General features: G+C 39.6%; 1 protein-coding gene across 1 annotated transcript in view; it reads left to right on the top strand.

Moving 5' to 3' along the window:
• The window catches only part of VAV3 (vav guanine nucleotide exchange factor 3), a 393400-nt gene that overhangs the window by 170005 nt on the left and 198947 nt on the right, over positions 1–24448 (top strand). Inside the window, exons 3-9 of the mRNA XM_059927079.1 lie at positions 7285–7343; positions 9750–9815; positions 14341–14449; positions 16539–16631; positions 19044–19112; positions 21549–21652; positions 23081–23180. Of these exons, the coding sequence (XP_059783062.1) occupies positions 7285–7343; positions 9750–9815; positions 14341–14449; positions 16539–16631; positions 19044–19112; positions 21549–21652; positions 23081–23180 (600 nt within the window). The remainder of the gene's footprint in view (positions 1–7284; positions 7344–9749; positions 9816–14340; positions 14450–16538; positions 16632–19043; positions 19113–21548; positions 21653–23080; positions 23181–24448) is intronic.

Genomic DNA, 24448 nt, shown 5'->3' with positions numbered 1-24448 from the left:
AGATTCATGGGCAGGATGGTGAGTTGGAAAGAGCAGTAGCCTGGGTAGAGGAGAAGGCACCTGGGTTCTGGTACCAATTCTGTTGCTCTCGGTTCTTTGACCTTGGACAAGCTAGTTAATTTTTCTGGGCCTTGGTTTTATTATAGGCAAAGAAGGAGATGGAATGAGAATCTAGGAAATCCATGAATGGTCTTCAAGAGGTCCCTGGATTTCTTGAGATGAAATGCAGAATTGTGTGTACTTATATGTCTATGTGTATCTGTGTATTAGTATATACAGCCTTCCCCGCCCACCCCGCCGAGGAAAGGACCAAGAACTTTCATCAGCTTCTCAAAGAATCACTTGAATAAAATGTGGGGATGGCTCTAGAATTTCTGTATAGGATGGAGTTGGGAGGGATCGTCATATGGTTGGGGGTGGGGATTCAGCTAAAGGACTTGTCCTGAAATTGTGGTTAAATGACAGACACACTCTAGTTACATAGATTTTTTTAAAAAAATTATTTATTTATTTATTTTTGGCTGCGTTGGGTCCTCGTTTCTGCGCGAGGGCTTTCTCCAGTTGCGGCAAGTGGGGGCCGCTCCTCATCGCGGTGCACAGGCCTCTCACTATCGCGGCCTCTTCCTGTTGCGGAGCACAGGCTCCAGACGCGCAGGCTTAGTAGTTGTGGCTCATGGGCCTAGTTGCTCCGCGGCACATGGGATCTTCCCAGACCAGGGCCTGAACCCGTGTCCCCTGCATCGGCAGGCAGACTCTCAACCACTGCGCCACCAGGGAAGCCCTAGATTTTTATATTTATTGGAGGCAGTGAGGTGTGGAGAGGATGGGGACTGTGGGGCGATGTGTGCTGAAGCTTCTCTGAGCCCATCTCTTTGTACTGTCAGTTCTTAGAGCTCTTGTATGAGCTGGATGTGATTCTGGTCGTTACTAGTGTTATATCTTCCCGAACAGACTAGGCGTGGAACGTTTGTTTGTTTTTTACTAAAATTCACTGTAGCAAGGTCAAATGCAATTGTTTTTAGGCTGTTAGACATACTTTGGTATGACAGGAGTTTATATTTTTTATTTGATTATTTTGATTAAACATTAATTACACGGAAGCAGAAAATGAATACTAAATAAAAGAAAAACATTCATTGTCAACAGTCCTCATTTTTAAAAAGCATAGTGTTACAATTAGACAAGCTTAGCAACTGTTGGCAACTATTAACAAACGCTAGCCATCAAGTACTCGAATGTACAACATAATTTATTAAATGTATTCCCAGCCATTAGAAAGCTTTCTTTTGTATCCTATGATAACTTGAGGTAGACATCACATGTTATTTTCTAAAGTGCTTTGCAAAGACCAAATCTTACTTTACCAATGATGATGGTGGCAACAATGGCATTAGGAAATAGCAGTAGAAGTACAGGACATTCTTCTGTGGTTACCCAGCTAGTGAGAGGTGGAGTTGGGATGTGAATCCAGAAAATTTGAGTCTTAAGCTTGCATCCTAACCAGTCTAGTATATGACTTTCCTAAAGAGAGGTTCTTTTTCTCTATAGAGCTTTAGAAGCCTCAAAATAATACATACAGAATAATTCTTGCATTTATGATCAGTATCAAGGTCTGCACAAACTGTAATTTGGACCACTTAAACCCATATAGATACTCTACTCTTTTGAACAATGCAAATGAGTTTCCCATAGTTCATAATCTTCTTGATACAGAAGTAATGTTTTATTCATCTTATCTGGTTGTACTGCTTTGTTTTACCCACAGAAGAAGTGCTAGGGATGTTTTTCAACAGCCTTCTATAGTATTCAAAGCAACAACCAGCTATTTTAGGAAAGATGTAAACATATTGCTAGAAATGACACTGAGCTGCAGTGTATCCTAATGGGGTAATTTGCTGTGTGAGATTAGAATTGCAAAGGAAATTAAGATAATGAGTTCTGTTGATTTCCTAGGAGAAGGTGAGATATATTGTTAGCCTGAAACTCACCATCTGGTTGGATTTAGAGTTAGGCTTCATTGGCAGAGAATCAGATGCCTGGGTAATACCAGGTCTCTGGGCTGCTTCTGGTTGCACACAGTCTAGTCTACAGGCCTATCCTTCTGTCTGAATTACTCAGCCCAGCACTCCCAGGCCCACACTTCCAATTACGTCCTCTAGAGCTTGGGTTTTTCCTCCATGAACCCACAAGGCACTTGCTCTGAGCCTGTAGGAACCATGATGCAGCATCATTCCTGCCCATAGCTTCAGCTGCTAGTTGGTAGCTTCGTGCTGTGGTGCTGCAATGCTGCAGACCGTTCTTGAACTGCCAAGCTTGTCTGGTGCTTGGGGCTCAAGCCTGAAGCCACCTGATTGCCCTTTTCGAACCTATCTTCCTGGAAGAAGCACTTCCCCAGGAACTCCTATTGAATCCAGAGCTCTGTTCAGGAATCTTTATAGCCTTCCCATTGGGTCAGGGAGAGAGTTAAGAGATAAAACTTCAGAGTAGAGAGCTCAAGGAGGTAAAGCCATAATTAATTAGTACTTCTTGGCAGACCTGTGTGCTGATCCCCATGGCTCCTTGAGTTCTTCTCTATGTCCATGGCTTCCTTAACTCAAGACCTTGGAAGGAGCTATGACAAACTGCCTCTGCACGGTTGACTTGCTTTTCTCACAAACTACAATATCAACAGCACTAATGTGCCAGATAATCAGAGGGTGAGAATTAGCCAGAAGGTCTCATGAAGAGAAGAGTTAAAATGGGTAGCTTTATTAGTGTACAGTGTTGCCATTCAGTTTTGGCAAACTGTTTTTATTTCATGGCTTTGAAACTGACTAATGGGGATGGAAAAAATAAAGAGCCCAAACTAAATAAAAATTATCATTAGGGGGAAAATTTTGATGGGGAAGGGCGTGCCACTGTGTACGTTGTCTCTAGGTTTGAGGAGATAAGCAACTCTTTCTCATACTTAATATTTAGTTTTCATAATGGGCTTCTTCAATTACTCATTCATTCCTCACTTGTGGCAGGCTAAGCTCTTTACATATCTTTACACATCCCTAATCCTCACAACAATTTTGCAAGGTAAGTAGTAGTCATTCATTTGTTTGAGCAACAAATATTTTTGTGTTAAGTGGTTGTTTGGAGGCTGGCTGTGAGTGCAGTGATGGGAATAGAACAGTGAAGAAGCAGTTTCCCTGCCCTTAAGGTATTTTCCATTGTTGGATGGGAAAGACAGACAAACAGGTCATTAGAATGCCTTGTTGTATTCTTATACACTCTTCAGGGGTAATGCGAATTTGTACATATTTATTGAAGAGCGATGGTTATACCTAGTCAGCCCATCTTGGAATCCTTCCTATAGAAATACCTGCACGCAATTGAAAAGGTATTTGGCAAGGATGGTAATTGCAGCATTGTTGTAGCAAAATGTTGAAAAAGTTCACTGGCAGGGGAAGCGTTAAATCATTATGTTATATACAGACACTGGAATGTGATACAACATTCAAATGAATAAATGAATGAATGAATTCATTAAAATGAATAAAGATCTGCATGTGTTGACACCACTATATGTGATATGTTGTTAAATGACAAAAGCACGTTGGTAGAGAAATCTGTTTAATAGAAACACATTACCTAAAACAATAATCATAAAGAAAAAGAAAAAAACAATTCTGCAAGAGTCACACCAGATTCTTAGCTCTGGTCTCCTTTAGGCAGAAGGCGAGAGAGGGGTGTGTGTGCGGGGGCGGGCAACTTTTATGTATTTCTGTATTATTTCAATTGACAAGATAAACACAAGTCCTTTTGAAATATTTTAAACAGCAGATAAATTTTGAATAAGGGGATAGGTGCTAGGGCAGAGTTATGTCCAGGGTCCTGTGGGGACAGAAAGAACCCAGACCAGAGGAGGGAGATGGTCAGAGAAGGCTCTGGGTGGGGACCAGCCTGGCCGCGTCGAGGATGAATGTAGTCAGGCGTTTGGAGGGAACAGAGGACGAGGGCTTCCTGCCTGAGAGCATCCCGGAGCACTCCGGGTGGGCGGCGGTGGAGCTGGCCCCTCTGCGCTGTAACGGCCGGCCCAGGTGGTCCCGGGTTCTTCCTCTTTCCTCAGCCTCCACCGGCCCAGGTGGTCCCAGGTTCTTCCTCTTTCCTCAGCCTCCACGGTGTGTCAGCCGCTGTTCCTAAATACTTCGCATATTTCCACCTCTTCTCTAGCTCTCCTGTAGACCTCTCATTTCTCACCTGGATGATTGAGAACCGCCCCCCACCCAGTGGGTCTCCCGGTCCCTGTCTGTATCCCACGTCCTCCTACCCCGGTCTGTCCCTCACTTTGCTGAGTGATCTTCTAAAAATGCAGTTTTGACTCTGCTATCTTCCTTAAACTTGTCAATGACCCTTCATAGATTCTGGGCTCTAGCCCACCCTTCTAAAGCAGACACACGGAAGCCCTGCTCACCTCTCCCACCTTCCTCGCGCGGTAACTCTTATTCCTGTTATCTGGAATTTTTTCATTTCTTTGCAAATGCCACTCTTCTTATCAAACAAGGGATGGATGTAGGTAGAGAAAGTAAATCCATGATGTGGATTTAGTAGTTGGTTTTCAGCCTATTAACTTGCAAACATTCTAACTTGTTACCCCCCTTTCTGGGAGTTAATGTCCATATGTCATGTTATTTGAGGCAACAATTTAGAAATTAAGACATTTCAAGGCAAATAACCTTCTTACCGCCCTTGAGGCTATTTTCTTTTGTAAATATACTTGAACGGATGTTTCTAACGACAGGTCATTCTCCACACAGAGGACTTGAGAATCTGGCATTAATTTGTGTACTTGTCTATTCCAAATCCGGATACACTCCACCTTTATATAGAATACACACTGTTCTAAAAACACTACATTGACCAAACAGTCCTTATTTGCTTTGGCTAAACTTAAGAGTTAATGGATGGACTTGATGTACAATAAGATAGATACAAAACTGAGTGATAGTCCCCTGAGAGATTCACTTTAAGACATGCTACATATTATCCTTCAGTCCCATCCACTGAACTTTTATCTTTATGTTATTTTTCTATCATTGAATAGACTATATAATCCTTTTAAGTAAATAACAGTTGGTTTCAGCTTGTTAATTTTCAGAAATGTTTGTACTTACATTCAATGCAGGAGTGAAATGATAGACTATTGTCTCGCTCCCTCTGGTGGACAATTGTATTAAACAAATCAAACTACATATAGTCTTGTGTGGCTGGGACAGGTTGTGACTAGTTCTGGTGTTTTAACATTTGTGTTAAATAATAGTAGTAGTAAAACACATAGCAGTACTAATGCGGTTGCTATTTCTCTTGTTATTGAGTGGTGACACTGCTGTGAAAAAACGAATTAGAAGCCGAGTTCACCTCATAACTTTAGAACAGTGCTACATCAGGATAAGGCTTATGCTGAAATTCAACAATGTAGTTAATTCAGCAGTCTAAATATTACTCCACAGATTATCCTGGAATCCTCCAATAGCTAGACTTTTCACTCAATAATGCATATTTTTGGAAATTTAGCAGATGATTATTTTTATCTTGAATCAGTTTATTTTGATAAATTTATTATTTGTTCGCTCATGATCTTCTGAATTTACAGACTCACTGAAGATGCTTTATCTTTCTTATGGAAATTAATCGATATCAAGTGTTACCTAGGTGGTTGTTTTTTGCTCTTCAGCAAGGTTAAACCAGAAAGAAATTGCATAAAGGCTTTCGATTAGATTAAATTTCATTTGTATATAATAATAATTTTATTTTATATATTAATAACAGTTCACATTTGTTGAGTTAAGCATTTGATGGGCATTGTGTCATTTAATTTTTCAGTAACTCTGTGAGGCAGGTAGGTAGTTGTTATTATTCCCATTTTATAGAGGCTGGTGAAGGTGGGCCTAGCTCATCCAGGTGTTCTCAGTTCAGAGTTTGTAACCACAACAATATACTGCCTCCTGAAGTAGGTGATAAATAAGTATATGTGTGGCTAATACCCTTATGAGACTCCTAGTACTGGAAACTTTACATTTCCATCTTTGAACTGGGGAATTCAAAGACTACCTCAACCTAGAGATAGATTTTTACCTTTTCTCTTTCTGTTTTCTCATTGTGAATAGGCCTTGTAGTAGAACGTATTTACGTTTTGTTTAGATACTTAAGACAAATTATATCTATTATCATAGAAACAGGTTTCATGAGAAAAACACATTTTAGCTCATTAGCTTCCTCACTAAGTCTTTGAAAGAGATGCTGTTAGGTGTAAACGTGGGAAGGAAGGGTACAATTGCTATGTACTAATGCTAAAGCTCTAGCAGGGCGCATCGAGGGTTAGGTACTGAAGATCTTTATGAAGAATTTTTGAAACAGATACAGATAATTAAGGGTAATTTAGGAAATTCCTTTTCTGAAAATATTCAGAATTAGAATAAGGTAATTTTCTTGAAGTTGGCAATTGTAAAGAATAGCTACCATATAAATGCTTTACATGTATTATCTTTTTAATTCTTATAATAAGATAATGATTGTTAATAACCTTACTTAATTATTATAGGCAGTATCCAGAAGAGAAAGCTGAGACCCAGAGAAGTTAAGTAGTTTGCCCACAGATATACGGCTAATAAATGGTGAAGTCGGGATCAGAACTCACATGACGTGGTCTGGCTGGAGAGCCCACCCTCTGAACCACTTTGCTATACAGCAGTGCTGTCCAATAGAACTTTTTGTGACAATGGAAGTGTTTGATGTCTGTGTCGTCCAATGCAGTAGCCACTAGGCACATGGGCTACTGAGCACATGCAACGTGGCTAGTCCAACTAAGGAACCCGATTTTTTTGTTTTTAAAATTTTAATTAATTTAAATTTAAATGGCCTCTGTGTGGTTAGTGTCTACTGCTTTGGACAGAGCAGCATTACAGGGTCTTTCAGATCATGTAGTAGAGGAGACATGAGAACTTTAGAATTACCCTAACTCCTTGTTTTTACTGATCAAGAAACTGCAAACCACATGGTTAGTAATCTGCTTAGAGTCAGAAAATTAAGGAAAGGGACAAAATTATAAGTAGAGTCAGAAAATTAAGGAAAGGGACAAAATTATAAGTAGGTGTTTATACTTCTCAGTTACAACTCTTCCCTTTCTGCACTTTGGTGACATGTGCAAACGTATGTTTCCACTGCTATTGTTAATATTAGATTGTAAAACTACTGTTTTTGAAAAAAAATATTTTTTTCTGAAATACACGTCCAGTGAGCCCTTTCCTCTTTTCTCAGGTTATAGAAACATTATCGCGACTCTCTCGCACACCTGTAGCGCTGGCCACAGGAATCAGGTAAGCTAGCTTCTCTGTGGTTCGTGTGTCCTGTTCAGTTCAATGAAGTGATTGTTTATTGAATGGCTACTATGTGTAAAGCACTTTGCATACAGGGACCGCATCTCATTCATGCAGAGTGGCCGGGTATATAAGTGCTCAATAGACATTTGAAATTTATCGAGCAAGTAAGAACTTATTCGTAGCGTTGAATAAGACACATTGGCTAAACATCGTTCTCAACTCACTGGTGACTGTCACTGATACAGTTCTTTCTTTTAACTTCCTCTAACATTCCTATACAGGTGATTCATTAAGACAAACACAAATGCTTAATTAAATAGATATTTTAAAAGATATTGCAGTACATTTATATCCTGTAGGCCATAACAATAAGTCACAACTTCTAGGTGTTTAAGAAATAATCAGACAAGTATAAAATAATATATGTTTGAGGAGGTGTATTGAAAGTTTGGAACTAAGTGAAAAACTTGGAAGTACTGTTGATCCTTGAAAAACGTGGGGATTAGGGGCACCAACCATCCACACAGTTGAAAATTTGAGTATAACTTATATTCGGCCCTTTGCATCCTCAGTTCCTCTGCACCCATGGTTCCAACCAACTGTGGATCGTGTAGTATTGTAGTATTTACTATTGAAAAAAATCCATTTATAAGTGGACATGTGCAGTTCAAACCTTGTTGTTCAAGGGTCCACTGTAAATTGGTTAAATTATACCGTCTCCATGCAGTGAAGCATTATGCAGTCAGTAAGTATGGAAAGGTAGATGTGTTATGTTGTGTCGGGCCTTTTCTGTTTAAAATACTGCATATTCAAGTTAGGTCAGTCAGAAAGTTGTATTATTAGGAATGTTAGAAATACAGAAAAACAGTTTCAGTAGCCACACAGCCAGGCCACATGGAAATGGAATGGATCTCATTTTTTACCTGATTTCCTCAGGGCTCCATAATTCAATCTCCAGCCGTTTTGGGGCTCTGTGACCCTGGGTCTCTTCTTCTGTTGCTTCCATTTTTCTGTTCACATTCAGATTCAAACAGAGAGGATCCAAGCATGACAGCCCAGTCCCTGGGTACAAAGCACAGTGACCTTGGGGAAGACACCCACAGACCCTTCCTCAGAAATGGGCCATGAGTTTGGCAGCTTTCTACAGTAGTCTGTAGGCTGGATAAATGTTCCATACCTTGTCATTTTCTCTTCAATACGTGATTATGTTTCCATGCCAACATATATTTTGTTGTATGCAAACAGCAAATATTGAAATAGCATGATTCTATTCTTATGTATTTATATATTGTTGATTCTGAAACTATATATAGAAGAGTTTTTTCCTTGTTATTCTTACTTATAATTTCAATTTTTTACTACAATAGACTTGTATATAAGAGTATAATAAAATGTGTCAAAATTTATTTTAAAAAGGATTTTGAAACTGGCATTTCTCACACATTTTAATTTATTTGAAAAATATGTTCCTCAGATGTCTTAAGTACCAAGTTAATACATAAACGAATGTAAAAATGTTTTCACTATACTAAATATAATTATTTAGTAATTATCTAGTGCTTATTTGTTATTTTGATGGATCCTCTTGGTTTTATGGAACATATGACATGCTGACTTCATGTAAAAAAGGGTAAAACTTTCGGCACTATAGTATAATCATTGTGATTTTGTTAGACGTAAATTTAGGGCATTATGTTGGTGTTATGAATAAAGTTCATAGTACGAAGCAAACACGGGAAGGCAATGGCTAGGAATAGGGTAGAAACTAAAGTGATTTTCTTTGAGCAGGGGACAAAGAAAACATCATACTCTTTTTGAGGCCTGTTTGACTTATTTGTCCAATAGATGAAAATTAAAAAATACAACTCACACAACTTACGGTCTGAGTAGAAAAGTATATCAGAGTCAATGATCATATATAAAGGGCATGGCATTTTTGTCTTCTAATTCTCATCTATACTAGTGAATTGAGTCATGCTAGAATGGTTGTTACCAAATTGCCAAGTTATTTGTCAGATCAGATTCTGTAAGTGCAAAGAATCTGAATGGTGCTGAAGGCAAGGGCCCACTCTGAGCTGGGGAGCTGCAGTGGGCGCTGACATGAGCCTGCAGGTGTGTGGCTGGTGGGAGGTCAGATGAGCACCTCATTACGTCCACAACTGCTCACATGACTGTGGTGACCAGCCGTTTTGCTGCAGGTGATTTGAGGTAGCAGGTGCCACGCCTCCCAGGGGGACCCCGACACAGCCACAGGCAGGCACTTTGGGAAAAGCCCCAGATATCGTGTTCAACATGGTGACTGATCTGACCTCTTTGGCAGCAGCTGAACGTATGCGTTTCGTGAGAGGTAAACGTCCAGCCTAGTTGTTGCCTATTCACTCTTTTTTCTTCCCTCCCTCCTAGGCCCTTCCCGACAGAAGAAAGCGTTAATGATGACGACATCTACAAAGGCCTGCCTGATTTAATAGAGTATGTTGAGCGCTTTCAACAAAAGTACACCACTGCCAATTTTTGCATCCTTTGTGGATTTTAACCATGGGTGTTAAAATAGCTCTCTGAAGGGGAGCCGTGGCTTAGTGATTAAGACATGTGAGAATTAACCTCAAACTCCTGACGGAAAGCTTCATGAGAAAATGTACTTCAACTGGCTTTTAATTCCTGTTGTGTGTCTTGCATTGTGCAAGTCTCTATGGAGAGTAAAGAAACAGACAGCAATGAAGTAACATTTGGAAGTTTCTCAAAGGCATAGTAAAGGTAGTAGGTAAACCTGGAATCAGACAATTAAGGAGAGAAGTATTAATAGAATCTACCACCGGACTTGTAGGACAGATAGTGCTTGCTGTGTAAGTTCAAGGACGAACGAGATCAGTGTGGGTGGGAGTTATTCAGGGATGTTTCATTAGATGGTGTTGATTCTGAAGAGAGAATCCTTTTGGGCTGTATTATTTAATAGTCGGGAGAGGCTAAAGGCCTTTGCAGCTGGTTATCTTCCGCTGATTGAGTGACTTGTGCAGATTACAAATAAAGGTAAAACTTGATCCTCACCCCTCAAGGAACTGATGCCAAAGATCAGGTAGGTTTGCAAAGAATTATAAGAAGACATAGATTCTGCTCCAGGAGAGATTCAGATCCTGTGGAAATTCATCCACTGATCCATCCTAATACCCCAGCACATGGACCTTGTTCTTGCTCTAGGACTTTTACACTTGCTGTCCCTTCTGCCCATGTGGCTGACCCCTCGCCATCCAAGTCTTTGCTCAGATGGCTCTCCCAGCGAGGCCTTTCCTATCTAAAATTGCTGCCACCCTTACCTTGCTCTGTGTTTTTATGGTACTCGCCTCTACCTGAGGCAGTCTCGGCTTGCTTCATTTTTTGTCTGTCTCCTCATCAGAAGACCTGCTTCATGAGGTCAGCCCTTCCCAGCTAGGCTGCCTTTGGATGGGCCTCGAAGTCTTGTATTTTACATGTGTATCAAGAATGGTTTCTTATCTCTTCTTAAAATCTCCAAGCACTCACTAATCTTCAGCAAGGTAATTGCTGATTGTCTCATTGAATTGGCTACAATCTTCATAAAGTGACTATAAGATTACTTATAAGATAATCGAATTCCTTGTCGTCTTAGAAAGAATATTATTATTTCCAGTGCTATGATGACATTCTTTCTTAACTCCCCACCAGTTGTCACTTACACCTACTCATTTTTATAGTCTTCCCTCGTCTTGTTCTGTTGATGCCAAGATAAATCCTGTGAGGATGCAAGTTTGGAGAAAACTTGGGCCCCCGAACTGGCTGCTCTGAGGTGCCAGCTCACATGCTCTGGGAGGTGCAGTCTGCTTCACCTCTTCACCAGGTGGTCGGAGGTCCAAATGTCGTGTGTTTCCTGCAAATGCCTGCTTTTGAGTTTGCTATGAGGGTTTGATTTTCAGTCTTGGCTTTGTTACGATCTCTATGGGCTCATAGACTTCCCTTTAACCTCTAGGGATGAATCGCTTAAAGGGAGGGCCCCAGAACAAACACTGGTCTGCTCCCCAGGCAGGGGGAGTCATTCTGTCCTCACGTGGAGAGAAACAGACACAGGATGGAATGGAGAGCGTGTGAGATGGCTAAACGATAGTGTCCTTGGTCCTTCAACCTTTATGACCAGGGTGTCAGACGGGACCATACCTAGGTTGCCCAGACACAGGAAAGCTAATATAGATTGCTGTTGATTTATTGACCATTTGAAGAATCACAGCTTCTTCCTCCCTCTCCCTTCTTCATTTTGTGCAAATCAGAGATTATTGCCCGAATTGTTAGCAAGAAAAACAGCTTTGGTATGGGATTGAATAACAAAACCCAAACTGTTCTAGCCCAGTCGCAATGTGTGTGGGTGCGTGTGTGTCACTCCTACAGTTCTTAGAGAAGAATCTGTGTGAATTTATACATATGTACCTCTGCCCTCATGCAAAATAGTCAATAGCAAGACTTAAGAAAGATGATGTGATTTTTTTGTTTGTTTTTTGGCTTTTTTTTGTTGATTTGGGGGTGGGGGTTGGAGGGTCTGAGGGAGGAAAAGGATTTCACAGCCTGTTTTCCTTCTGAACAGGATCCCGTTTGATACAGAACCTACTCCTTTATCATTTCTTTAATCTCAGTTCCTTCATGAACTCATCAGACCTTCCTACCCTTTGATGAGTTATAGAAAGTGCTCGAACCAGTTTAACGGCCCCACTGTTCTCAGGCGAGACTGCCTGCCTAAGCCCCTTCAGTATGGAAATTCTGGAACTGCCAATAAGACTCACCATCTCCCCAGTTTTTCAGAGTAGAGAGCTGAAAGCATCCTTCAGTCCTTCCCCCTCTCCCTAATCTGGATTGGTCCCCAAGGCTGGTTGGTGGTAGCTGACACGGTCTCCTGAGTCTCTGTTTCTCTCCTTATCTGCCTTTACCCTGGTTATGGTACTCAGTACCTCTCACCCACAGCATTTCATTTCTTGGCTTCTTGACCCTCCACACTACCCCTCTATAACCCTCTGTGGTCCTCAGATGCCCAGGTAAGGTTGAGCTCCCAGAGTGCAGGGCCCTTCTCAGATTGGTTCACCTCTTCCCTCTGGGGCTCCCCTCACTCACCTGGTCCCACTGGATGGCACTCCACCCCTCACAGCGCCAGCTTCTGTACACCTCTCTGCCATCGCACAGGTTGGGGTACTTTGAATGCTCATCCCCTCTTCTCATTCATTGTGTCACCCTGGAGGGTGGAAACTGTGTCTGCCTTGTCTGCAGCTATATCTGCTGGAACATAGTATTTATTCAGCAAATACCTATTGAATAAATAAATACACTCAAGATCCAGGTCAGATGTAATATCTTCCATGAAGCTTTCCCTGCCTTCCTTAGTCAGAGTTATTCTTACTCTTTCCTCTGCACTCATAGAATTATGTGTTTATGTGCTGTTTTCCACACTAGACCATGGGAGAGCCCTTGGATCTTCTGGATCTATGCATTCTTAACACTGGCGAGTCTGAATCAGTAGGTTCTTAGTTTAAGAATCAGGTAGGTGGGTGGACGGTGGACAGGTAATCCTGGAATGAATTTTTCTCACAGCAGGTTCTCTGAAACTTCTCTCACCACCAGATCGTTCTCCCTTAAGGCACCTTTCTTTCTTCTGGGTGTCTGACAGTTCATTTCTGTCAAATGCCTCCAGATAACTCTTCATGACAAACATAGACAACCTTGTGATTGCACCTACTTTGAAAAATGCTCCGAGTTGCAGAGTGACATTTATAGTTAGTGTTCTTATTTTTGTACGTATCAATTTATAATGTTCTATCTGCACAGGCCCAAGAGAAATGCTAAGGGCTGGCAGTACTGAAGGAGTTGAATTTCTTTTCAGAGAGATATTCGTGCTTCTTTCTAACATACCTAAATTTATTAATCTCAGTTCTTTGGCATTGTTAGTTAATAGAAGCTAATTCTAGAACTCTTGAACTGAAAGGAAAAACTTAAGGAGTAGTAACAGAATGGGTGATAGGTGGAAACAGCTGTTTCTGTGTTGACTGAATAGGGCCCTATTTTTAAAGTCTCCATGAACGCTTCCACAGTGACTGATTGATTATCTTTCCCAAACCCTTCATTTGAAATTGTAAACCTATTCACTTTGTTATAAAGCGGAAGCTAACACACCATTGTAAAGCAATTATACTCCAATAAAGATGTTAAAAAAAAAATAGGGATTATTTTCCACTGCCAGGAGACCAGCAGAAGAATTTCAATGGCTTTTAAAAATGTCTTGTGGCCTTGGGACCATTTCTTTAAGCAAAATACAAGTAGAACAGATAAAAGCAGAATCTGACTGAATCAAACCTGTGGGTACCCTCTGAGTGGCCTTGAAGGAACATGGTTTGAAAACCATTGCATTAGATATTGACAATTATAATCAGCAGAAATTTTTGCTTTATAAAGATTATTTATAACATATTAGATCCTCCCCAACTCCCCTGTCTTCTCCATATTATACCCTTTAATACAGGTAATAAAACTGAGGCCTTGACATATGAAAAATGGGAGGTAGTATGATAGAGCAGTTAAAACACTCAGTGTGTGAGACAGACTGGGTTTTAAATCCTGGCTCTGCTGTCTGACTAGCTGTGTTATCCTGGGCAAGTCAAAGAACATTTTGTTCTCTCAAAGTCTTTATCACTCTAATTGGCCAGACAACAGTACCTACCTGATAACACAATTAATGCTGGACCTGGGCAAACCAGGTGAGATAATCCACACAGAGAGGCATAGTAGATGCCCAGTGAAGGTTAGGGCACTGCCATCGTTGTCAGATTCTGTGGTTGTCGTTTGTCATTGTTCTCATTAGGAGGGGCAGAACTGTAATGTAAACCTTTGACTCTTTCCACTGTATTTGATTTGCTCTCTGGATTTTCTGCTAAAATCCAGTGAGCTATTTCTAACTACTGTATTTACTGCATGCTAGAAAATGACGTTTCTGTTATACCTTTTGCTTCAGTGAAACCCGTGTGGAAGATGAAGAGGGTCTGTACGACTGTGTTTATGGGGAAGACGAAGGTGGCGAAGTGTACGAGGACTTGATGAAGGCAGAGGAGGCACATCAGCCTGTAGGACTTTGACTTGCCTGTTTTTTAAGTTACTCTGAGTATCTTATTAGGAAAGTGATTATTGGAAGGACTAATTAATATAATAATTAATAAAATAAAATGATATTTGTTTTAATTATATTAATTATAATTATAAAATAATAGCATAATTATAATTAATACAATAGTTATAATTATTTCTGTAACTTCTGCTGGGATCGTTGTTTGTTTTTCTTTTTTATCTTGCTTATAACTCTATAACCATGACTTGTTATTCTGAGTATTTTTATTAGGAAAGTGATTATTTGAAAGACTAATTAATACAATAATTATAATTAATAAAATGAAATAATATTTATGTTATAAGTATATTAATTATAATTATAAAATAATAGCATAATTATAATTAATACAATAATTATTTATGTAACTTATGCTGGGATCTTTTTTTGGTTTGTTTTCTTTTTTATGTTTACTTGCTTGTAACTGTATAACCATGACGTGTTGCTGCATTTGGAGACATGTAAACATGACATTTTACAGTTCAGAACAACCGCAGGGAATCTCTGGTCTAATTCTCTCAGTTTACTAGTAAGAAAATCAAGTCTAACAAGTAAACGGCATGCCACACAGCTAAATAATTGCAGAGTGGCAATAGAACATAATTTCAGGGGATCATGAAATTATATTGTTATGAAAGGAAATCTCTTACAAAGCAGGTAAATCTACTTTAAGTTTGATGTGGCATAAAGTATATGTTAAAGAATATTTCTTCCTATTTGTTAGGGGTTGATATGAGGTATTTTTGTTGTTGTTGTTTGTTTCAGTATAGGTCTCCTAGCATTTTTTACTATTTTATAAACTTAGTTTCAGATATTGCCATAGTCAACAGGAGCCCACAAAGCTTTATCTGCATTAAAATATCTAAAACGTTCAGAATTACTTTGAATGATTTTCTCATATATAATTTGAAATGAAAAATAAGGTCAGTTGCTTAAGCTTTTATTAACATAGTCTTTCTTTACACAAAAGACTTTCTTCATCAGCTAGGTAGTACTTTAGGTTTCTTCAGTGCTTTGATGAATTTGCTCAGCTCTCTTGGACCTCTTGCATTTAATAAAGGGCTGGCGGGTTGTCCGGTGCCCACAAAGGGGACAGTAGCTTCTGTGGGATGGAAACAAGTTGGCTGGCCTGTGTTCGGTGAACGTCATGAATGTGTGCTTTAACCCACTGCACGAGCTGACAGGACGCCTGTGGCAGCAGTTTAAGAGCGTTTTAGGTGATGGAGTATCGTCCATACCCCCCTTAATTATCAACTGCTTTGGGCACCAGCAAATTCTTCATTGTCTTTCCCAAGGACCGTCTTCACTGAGCTGATGGCGCTGGGCTGTTCATGTGGCCCAGGGTGAGCAGTGATGATGATTGAACGCACAGGGCCCCTCTTGTGCATCCCTCAGGGTGTTAAGCACGCTACACAGGTTATCTCATTTACAGCTCCTTGGGCTGGGTACTGTAATTCTGTTTTATAGATGAGAAAACCGAGACACAGAGAGATTAGATAACTTCTTCACGATAACAAACTAATAACAGCAAAACTGGTTCTTGAACCAAATTCTATCTGATCCCCAAAACTTTGATCTTCCTATTATGTTCTGCTGCCTCGAGTCTTAAACAGTAAGAGAGCCAAACACCAAGATGTTAACTCTTGAAAAAATATTTTATGATTTTTTACTTACCAAATATCCTTTTATGATTTTTGCAGTTATTTCTACAGCACTTGTAAAGTATGCTGTACATTAAGAAAACTGTATAAGACCATTCATGATGTTTCCAGATGCAGTAACATTTATAATAAAATAGATGTTTCAGTTTAAAGAGAGTATACTCAAAAGTATATTTTTAATTATCTAAAACTTTTTCATTTACATTGTTCAAATTCTTTTAAAAAGCAAAGATCCTTCACAAATGCAGTTAAATATATCTTTTAGTTAATGTATTTTATTAGAATGGAACACTTAAAAAGATCAATAATTTTTATTTCTATCTTCTACTGGAAAGATTAATACATGACTTTGATTAAATAATGTTAATTTGAAAATTCTAATTGTAGAAATGTCCAGAAAATGACATACGAAGTTGCTGCCTAGCAGAAATCAAGCAGACAGAAGAAAAATATACAGAAACATTGGAGTCAATAGAAAAAGTAAGTCATCAGGTATCATTCTTGATGCTCCAATACTGCCCTGCTAATACATTAGGCTCAGTGTTTCTACCGTGTCTGCATATTCTGATTTTCAGCTGAACTTTGGGTTTAAAGATCTCAAAGCGGATTTACTCATCCCACGATGATTTATTGATTTCTTAGTGTGTGAATGGCACTATCCTGGGGACTGGGGGTATAGCAGTGAACACAACAGAGCTCTGGTTCTCATGACACTCTCATGGGAGGGTTTATAATTTAAGCAAATGAGTATGCCAGGTGGTGATAAATTCTCTGAAGAAAAATAAGGCAGAGGAAGGGGGTAGTGAGTGATGGGGGAGGCTGGTGTTACCTTATATAGTGTGGTAATGGAAGGCCTCTGTGGTCAGATCGTATTTAAGCAGACAGCTTTGCGAATGGAGGGAGCAAGCCATGTGAATATCCCAGAGTGGACAGTCCCTGGGAGAAAGGCCCTCACGTGGGACAGTGTTCAGTGTGCTTCAGGGAACAGCAACAGCCCAGGACGCTGAAGCAGAATGAGTGCAGGGGAGCAGTGAGATCAGAGACCTGGTGAGCCCCCAGGTCACACAGGGGGCATATAGGAGCACCTGGCTAAAAGCTAGAGCGTTTTGAGTAGAAGAAGTGATGGGATCTAATGTAAGTTTTTAACAGATCATTCTGACTCTTGTCAGGCAGGGGTGGAAATTGAGGAAAATGTTAGAAGGATATCACAATAATTAAGTTGACGGAAATTGGTGGTATTGGTAGAGGTGGTAAGGAGTGGTCAGATTCTGAATAAATTTTGAAAGTAGAGCCAAGTGGATTTGATGAGGAATTAGGTAAAGGATGTGTGGAAAAGAGCAATCAAGAATGCTAGGTTTTCTGTTCTGTTTTTATTTGGCCACGCCACGCGGCTTGGCTTGTAGGATCTTAGTTCCCTGACCAGAGATTGAACCCCGGGCCCACAGCAGTGGAAGTGCAAGAGTCCTAACCACTGTACCGCCCAGTGGGAATTCCTAACAATGCTAGGTTTTTAGCATGAGTAACTGTAAATGGTGAAGATGGTGACTGAGATGGAGAAGGAGAGGTGTAGGAATCACGAATCTGTTGGGACTTACTAAATTTGCAATACCTCTTAGCTTCCAAGGGGATGTATTGAGGAGGAAGTTAGATGTATGAGTCTGACATTCAGGGGAGAGGTTGAACGGATGTATAGATTGGGCCATTATCATTATGCAGTGGTGTTTAAAGCCATGGCACTAGATGAATCACCAAAGGAATGGCTGTTGATAGAGAAGAGGTTTGAGGTCACCTCTGGTGACTTCCACATTTGGAGGCTAGGAGAATGAGAACCAGGAGAAAGTTTGGAAGTTTAAAAAGAGAGATGAAGGCGTGGAAGAGTTGTTTAGGAGAACGAGAAGGTAAATGTACTAGGATTATGTAGCATTACAGGCTCATTTGGGTTTTGTGATTATATTTTTAATTAACTATCAGTGTAGCTTCTGTTTAACTTCTTAGGTATAGGCACAAAATATATGGCAAGCTAGATTTAACCAGGGTTTTCATTTTTCCAGAATGAAAGAAGAGAGGGTAAGGGTACTTACAGGGCAGTGATTCTGATGATGGCTCGTGGAATGTAAACTGGGTAAGAAGGGAAGTGAGGACATGAGGGATGTGAGATGGTCAGGGGATTGGCAGACCCAGTGGGTTGGAGGAGTCCTTGGAGGAATGAGCTGTAAAGGTAGGAGGGCAGAGGTCAGAGACTTGCTTGCTTCAACTTAATTCTATGGAGCATATGCAGTTGTTGGTAATGACAGGGTCTTGGGCTATGACCACAAGAGGACCTGAGCTAGGATGGGGCACAGATTATTGGAGTTCAAGGAACCGAGAGGCCAGGCTATTGGAAGGATCATCTGCGCAGATACTGATAACGACCAAAAATGAAGATGGGAGTAGTAATGGCCAGAGATATGGTAGGCCAGGAACTAAAATTCTCAAAGAATGAAGGGGAATGATCCATAAATTGTATATGCAAATTATTGATCTCAGGGATCTAGAATCTTCACAGAACATTTGAGGGATGTTTTGAATTAGTCCTCAAACATATCTCCAGAAGGTTGCCATTTTTTGCCAGTTCGGCCAATGGTGTTCTCTCTTCCTTTTTTTCTTACTTTCAGAAGGGTTTATAGCCCAAATCTTTTATTTTATATTTTAAATTTATTAACTTGTATTTATATCTTTATATCTCTGTTCAAATATAGAATCTTTACAGTAGAGAAAATAGTTTCTGCTTTTTTCTTGGTATTCATAATACTGATTAACTTTCAGTAATATTTATTGCTCATTGATGAAAAACTATTTTATAGATTAGGATAAGTTGTGCTTAATTATTACCCTTCTCTTCTCTCCTGGTAGTATTTCATGGCACCATTAAAAAGATTTCTGACAGCAGCCGAATTTGATTCAGTATTCATCAACATTCCTGTAAGTAAAAATATGCTAGCTAAAATTGTGGTACACTTCTATAAAAATCCTCATTTTCTTATTGGGTCCCTATTTGAACATTCTATTGTATTTTTAAAGAATTTTAACCCAACTTTCTGCTTCCTGAGTTCTTATAGTCTTATTTTTTGGAAATAACTAGTAAGTCATATTGTCAACCAAAAGTCAGTCAGAATGTACGCTGAACGCAAAAGGATAAGATTGATGTATTATACTTAACTGCTTGTCACAACAAGGTAGTCTCAGTTAATCTCTGGTGTTACTGTCTCTTTCTCTTGTGGGAATCCCCTTCTGCCCCACTCCCTGCTCTATTGTTCTTCCAGCCCCCCAACCTCATCTTACAGACACAGTCCTGGCTCCATCTGTCTCCTCCACTTCCCTCCATTCCTGCACTTCCTTGGCCTCTGCTTTTTGGTGTTTTCTGCTTCTGGTTGCATCAGCCTAAACTCCCATTTCTGAAATACACTGCTTCCTTATGATATAACAGTCTTTTATTTTTCTAATAAATAAGTTTATTTATTTATTTTTGGCTGTGTTGGGTCTTTGTTGCTGTGCGGGCTTTCTCTAGTTGCGGCGAGTGGGGGCTACTCTTCGTTGCGGTGTCCAGGCTTCTCATTGTGGTGGTTTCTCTTGTTGCGGAGCACGGGCTCTAGGCGCACGGGCTTCAGTACTTGTGGCACATGGGCTCAGTAGTTGTGGCTTGCAGGCTCTAGAGTGCAGGCTCAGTAGTTGTGGCACACAGGCTTAGTTGCTCCACAGCATGTGGGATCTTCCTGGACCAGGGCTCGAACCTGTGTCCCCTGCATTGACAGGCGGATTCTTAACCACTGCACCACCAGGGAAGCCCAATATAACGGTCTATTTTAATGGTAAGGTGTGAGGAGCTTTTCTTCACATTTATATAGCATTTCAAATTTCAGGGTACCTTATTATCTGACAATTTTAAAAGGATATTTACCCAAAAGCATAGAGGCAAGCCAAATGCAATACCATGTAAGGTCTTGCTAGGCAAGATTCAAGTTCTTAGACCTCTAGAACTGGCCTCAGGTTTTTTTTTTCTTTAATATTTATTTATTTATTTAATTTATTTATTTTGGCTGTGCTGGGTCTTAGTTGCGGCACACGGGACCTTCGTTGAGGCACACAGGACCTTCATTGCGGCATGTGGACTTCTTAGTTGCGGCATGCATGCGGGCTCTAGTTCCCCGACCAGGGGTCAGACCCGGGCCCCCTGCATTGGGAGTGCAGAGTCTTACCCACTAGACCACCAGGGTAGTCCCTCAGTTTTAATATATAGCTCTTATATACAATATATAAGCTTTTATGTACCGGCTTGCTTGTATCACCTGTAAAGTCTCTAATATTTTGATTCCTTTATGTTTAGTGTTGCTTTGCACCAGTTTAGCTATGGCATGTTGTCCTTGTTCCTGATTTTGGCCAAATGAAGACATTCTTACTGATTTGTAATGTAGAAGGAAGAAAAAGATCCCAATATCAAATGAATATTTAGCATAAAACAAACCACACATTTTAGGAAGATGAGGATCTTGAACCACCTAAATACGCTCACTGTAACTTAGGACCCATTTGACAGTCCTTATTCTAATAGCTTTTCCATGCTCCTCAAAAAAGTGACAGGACCAACATATTCATGTTTCACTTAACACCTCCTAAGGAAGGGCATGCCCTGCATCAATGTGTGCTCCAAGGTACACGGGAAGAGATCCTGGGAGAATTGGCACCTTGATTCGGACCTCCTCATTTCCTGGCTGTGACATGTATTTTACTGTCTGACCGAAAATTACTTGCTTATCAGGAAAAATGTGAAATTCTGACTTTTGAGTTTCCCTAGTAAACTGCCTACTACAATTTATTTGCTGCTTATTTATGACATTAGTTGGCTGGTTTCAAGTAATTTAGTCTGATTATTGTTAGCTTAGCTCCAGGACACCACTAATTGACCAAAGTACAAATCTACATTTTTATGTCTCAAGGACATGAATCATTACTTTATCCTGTCAGTAAAACATTAAGCACTTGGATAGTTTTATTTAAAAATTTAAAATGATTATAAGATGAAAATGAACTGTACATATTTTTGTACAAGGAATAAATTACCCTTTAATAACTAGAGAGAGAATTTCTTTTTCCACAGGACACTGACATTTCAAGTCAGATCTGAAATTACTATTTTCCATGAACACGGCCTGTCTCTCTCCCTCCCCTCCCCTTCCCCTTCTCTCTTTTCTCTTCTTTCCCCTCCGTTTTTTCCTCTTTACTGATGGTAGCAGGTTTATATATTGAGGGCATTCAGCATATCCTTGAATGGCAAGTGTGGCAGCAATAGGGATTCTGGGCTCCAGGTGATTTTTTTGGTTCTGGTTCCTAATTTGCTTTGCCACTGTTTTCTTTTCTAAGGAACTTGTAAAAGTTCATCGGAACCTAATGCAAGAGATTCATGATTCCATTGTAAATAAAAACGACCAGAACTTGTATCAAGTTTTCATTAACTACAAGGAAAGGTAACTTTTGGATTTTAAATTTTGTGGCTATTAGTTTGTAATTATAGTGAGGGTTAGTATTAAAATTGCTCATAAGTAGCTATTACTATGGTTCATTAAGAAACTGTCTGGGCAGTAATTAGAACATGGGGCAGTTAATTTCTGGGTGGTGGTTGACCTCTATATGTGTATCAGGGAAAGAAAAAAAGAAAAAGAAAAAAAAGAAGGGTTCAGACTTTTGCATTGAAAACCAGAAGGTGCAGGTTCTTGCACAGACCCTGTCACTCTTGAGTCCTGTAGACTTCAGGGAGTCATTTCAACTCTCTGAGCCTCCTTTTTTCCATCTGTAAATGTTAGGGGTAGATTAGGTGCTACGTAGTGCTTTTTCCAACTCTAATATCTTATAATTCTGAATTTTGGAGTATTACATTCACAGCCAAAGTCAGTTTCCCTTTCTGAATTTGAAAAAAGTCTTCTGAACAATTCACATGAATTAGAAGTACCAAGGAATTTTGCTTAAAATATAGCGCTCTCTTCTAAAATCAAGCGCTATAGTTCCTAGTACTAAGAAGTGGCTAATTAATTGCTTACATCAACATTAGATAAATATTAATGCAGTAGTGCTTTTTTTTTTTCCAGTAGAGGGCTAAAAGAAACAATAAATTAACCGGGCTCTTTGCAAAAATCGGTATTACTCCAGAGATACCCTTCCTGAAGCAGGCTCAGACCCCGTGCAATATGAGTTATCTCCAGAGATACCCTTCCTGAAGCAGGCTCAGACCCCGTGCAATATGAGTTATCTCCAGAGATACCCTTCCTGAAGCAGGCTCAGACCCCGTGCAATATGAGTTATCTCCCAACCAACACAGCTCAGCCCTCTCATTCCCACTTTTCAGATAATGTATTTTTCTTAATTAAAAAGGGGGAGGGAGTAGGAGGTTTATTAATGAGTAGAGTTGTAAGTAGTGATTACAGTGAAACTGTAGTAGAAAATAAAACTGTTCCTGAGTGAGCTTGAGCAGTGTAAAAGTTGATCTCTAATAGAAACTTGAACAGAAGTTTTTAATTTTGTTTTTGATTATTGTATGCCCTCAAACAATATTAACAGTCATTAAGCCAGTTTGTAAAATCTACCTACTATAAAAACATGCATGGAATCAATCCCATTCATATTTGGAAATTAGAAATAGTCATTTTTAATACCGTAAATATGAGTGACTTTCATTCTGTAACTGTATGTGTGGTGTATCTTAAAAAGAAACGAAAAAGCTGAGGTTCAGAGAAATTATAAGTAATCTGCCCAGGGTTACCTGGAAAGTAAGAGGTGCAGGATGAGTGAGATTTGCTTTGGTTATGCCCAACTGTGGTTTTAAATAGGTGAATTTCCTCTTCCACTTTATTCTTGCCTTTTTGTCCTCAGATTTTTTCCTCTGTCTCTTTTCCTTTCAGGTTGGTTATTTATGGGCAGTACTGCAGTGGAGTGGAGTCGGCCATCTCTAGTTTAGACTACATTTCTAAGACAAAAGAAGATGTCAAACTGAAATTAGAGGTGCCTGTTTATTTTTTGTGTGTATATGACAGAGTAAAATAAACTAAAAACAACATTTTCATGATCTATGCAACAGCAAATTTCCATGACTTCTAAGTGTAATTTCATAAAATATTTTAATATATAGCTCTATAAAATAATAATGTGGCAGTAATAATAACAGTAGTAAGATAGAAGATTTATGGCTTTTTTACATGCATTATCTCATTAGATCCTCATGACTTTGTGAGATACATACAATTAATTTTTTTATCTAATGGATAAGAAAGCCAATGTTCAGAGAGATCATGAGCAATTTGCCCAGGGTAGTAAAAGGTACAGGATGAGTAAGATGTATGTGAGATAATAAGTATGTAGATGTAAACTGTTTACTAAAAATATAAGATATTGGGACTTCCCTGGTGGTCCAGTGGTTAGACTCTGCGCTTCCAATGTAGGGGGCGTGGGTTCGATCCCTGGTCAGGGAAATAAGATCCCACATGCTGCGTGGCGTGGCCAAAAGATATTTAGGGGAAAACGTGTAAAAAGGGCATGGATATTGCCCATAAGAAGGCAAGACAGGCACACATATGATGAGATTAAGTAGTATGTGATAAGCACTCTTTGACAGGGCTCCATGAGTAAGACTGAGTGATCACTTCAGTATAGTTAGACTGCGGAAGATTTATCTGAAGAGGGAGCATTTGAGTTAGGTCACTGAAGAATGAGGTGAGTCTTGATAGATGAGAGTCCATGTAGGGCATTCTGGAAGAATTGGTATGTCTTGACCAGAAGAATCAGGAAAGTTTGAGGAATGGCAAGTAGGTTAGTATGAATAAAGCACATGGTAACAATGGAAAATAAGTCTGGAAACTCTGTTAGGTCTGTTTTTTTTTGGTACATCTTTTTTTTTTTTTTTTTCCCCCACAAGAAGAGTTTTCACTTTCAAAAAAACTTTTGAAAAATGATTATTTATATGTTATATGAATTGTCATCTCAAATATATTATCCATATGTATGAGTCTTCTTAAATTTCAGGTAGAGATGTATAGTCAACTCTTCTGTGTGTGGCTTGGTTGGCTCTCTCATATCCTCCTTGCTGCTCTTTGTTGGGTTTAGCATTGAGGTCGGGTGATGAACAAGAGAAGAAGAGGTAGATGATTTGCAAATCAGAACCCCTTCACTGTTTAGCATATCTGGTCTGATTTAATAAAATAATTCCCACAAAGGGGAGCTATTGGTGAGAAAATTTGCACATCAACAGACTACCAAGTAACTGTACTAATTTT

This window comes from Balaenoptera ricei, chromosome 1 (genome assembly GCF_028023285.1).
Source record: "Balaenoptera ricei isolate mBalRic1 chromosome 1, mBalRic1.hap2, whole genome shotgun sequence".
In the NCBI taxonomy this organism is placed as follows: Eukaryota; Metazoa; Chordata; class Mammalia; order Artiodactyla; family Balaenopteridae; genus Balaenoptera; species Balaenoptera ricei.
The sequence above is the reverse complement of the archived record's forward strand: the minus strand, read 5'-3'. Positions and strand labels throughout refer to the sequence as shown.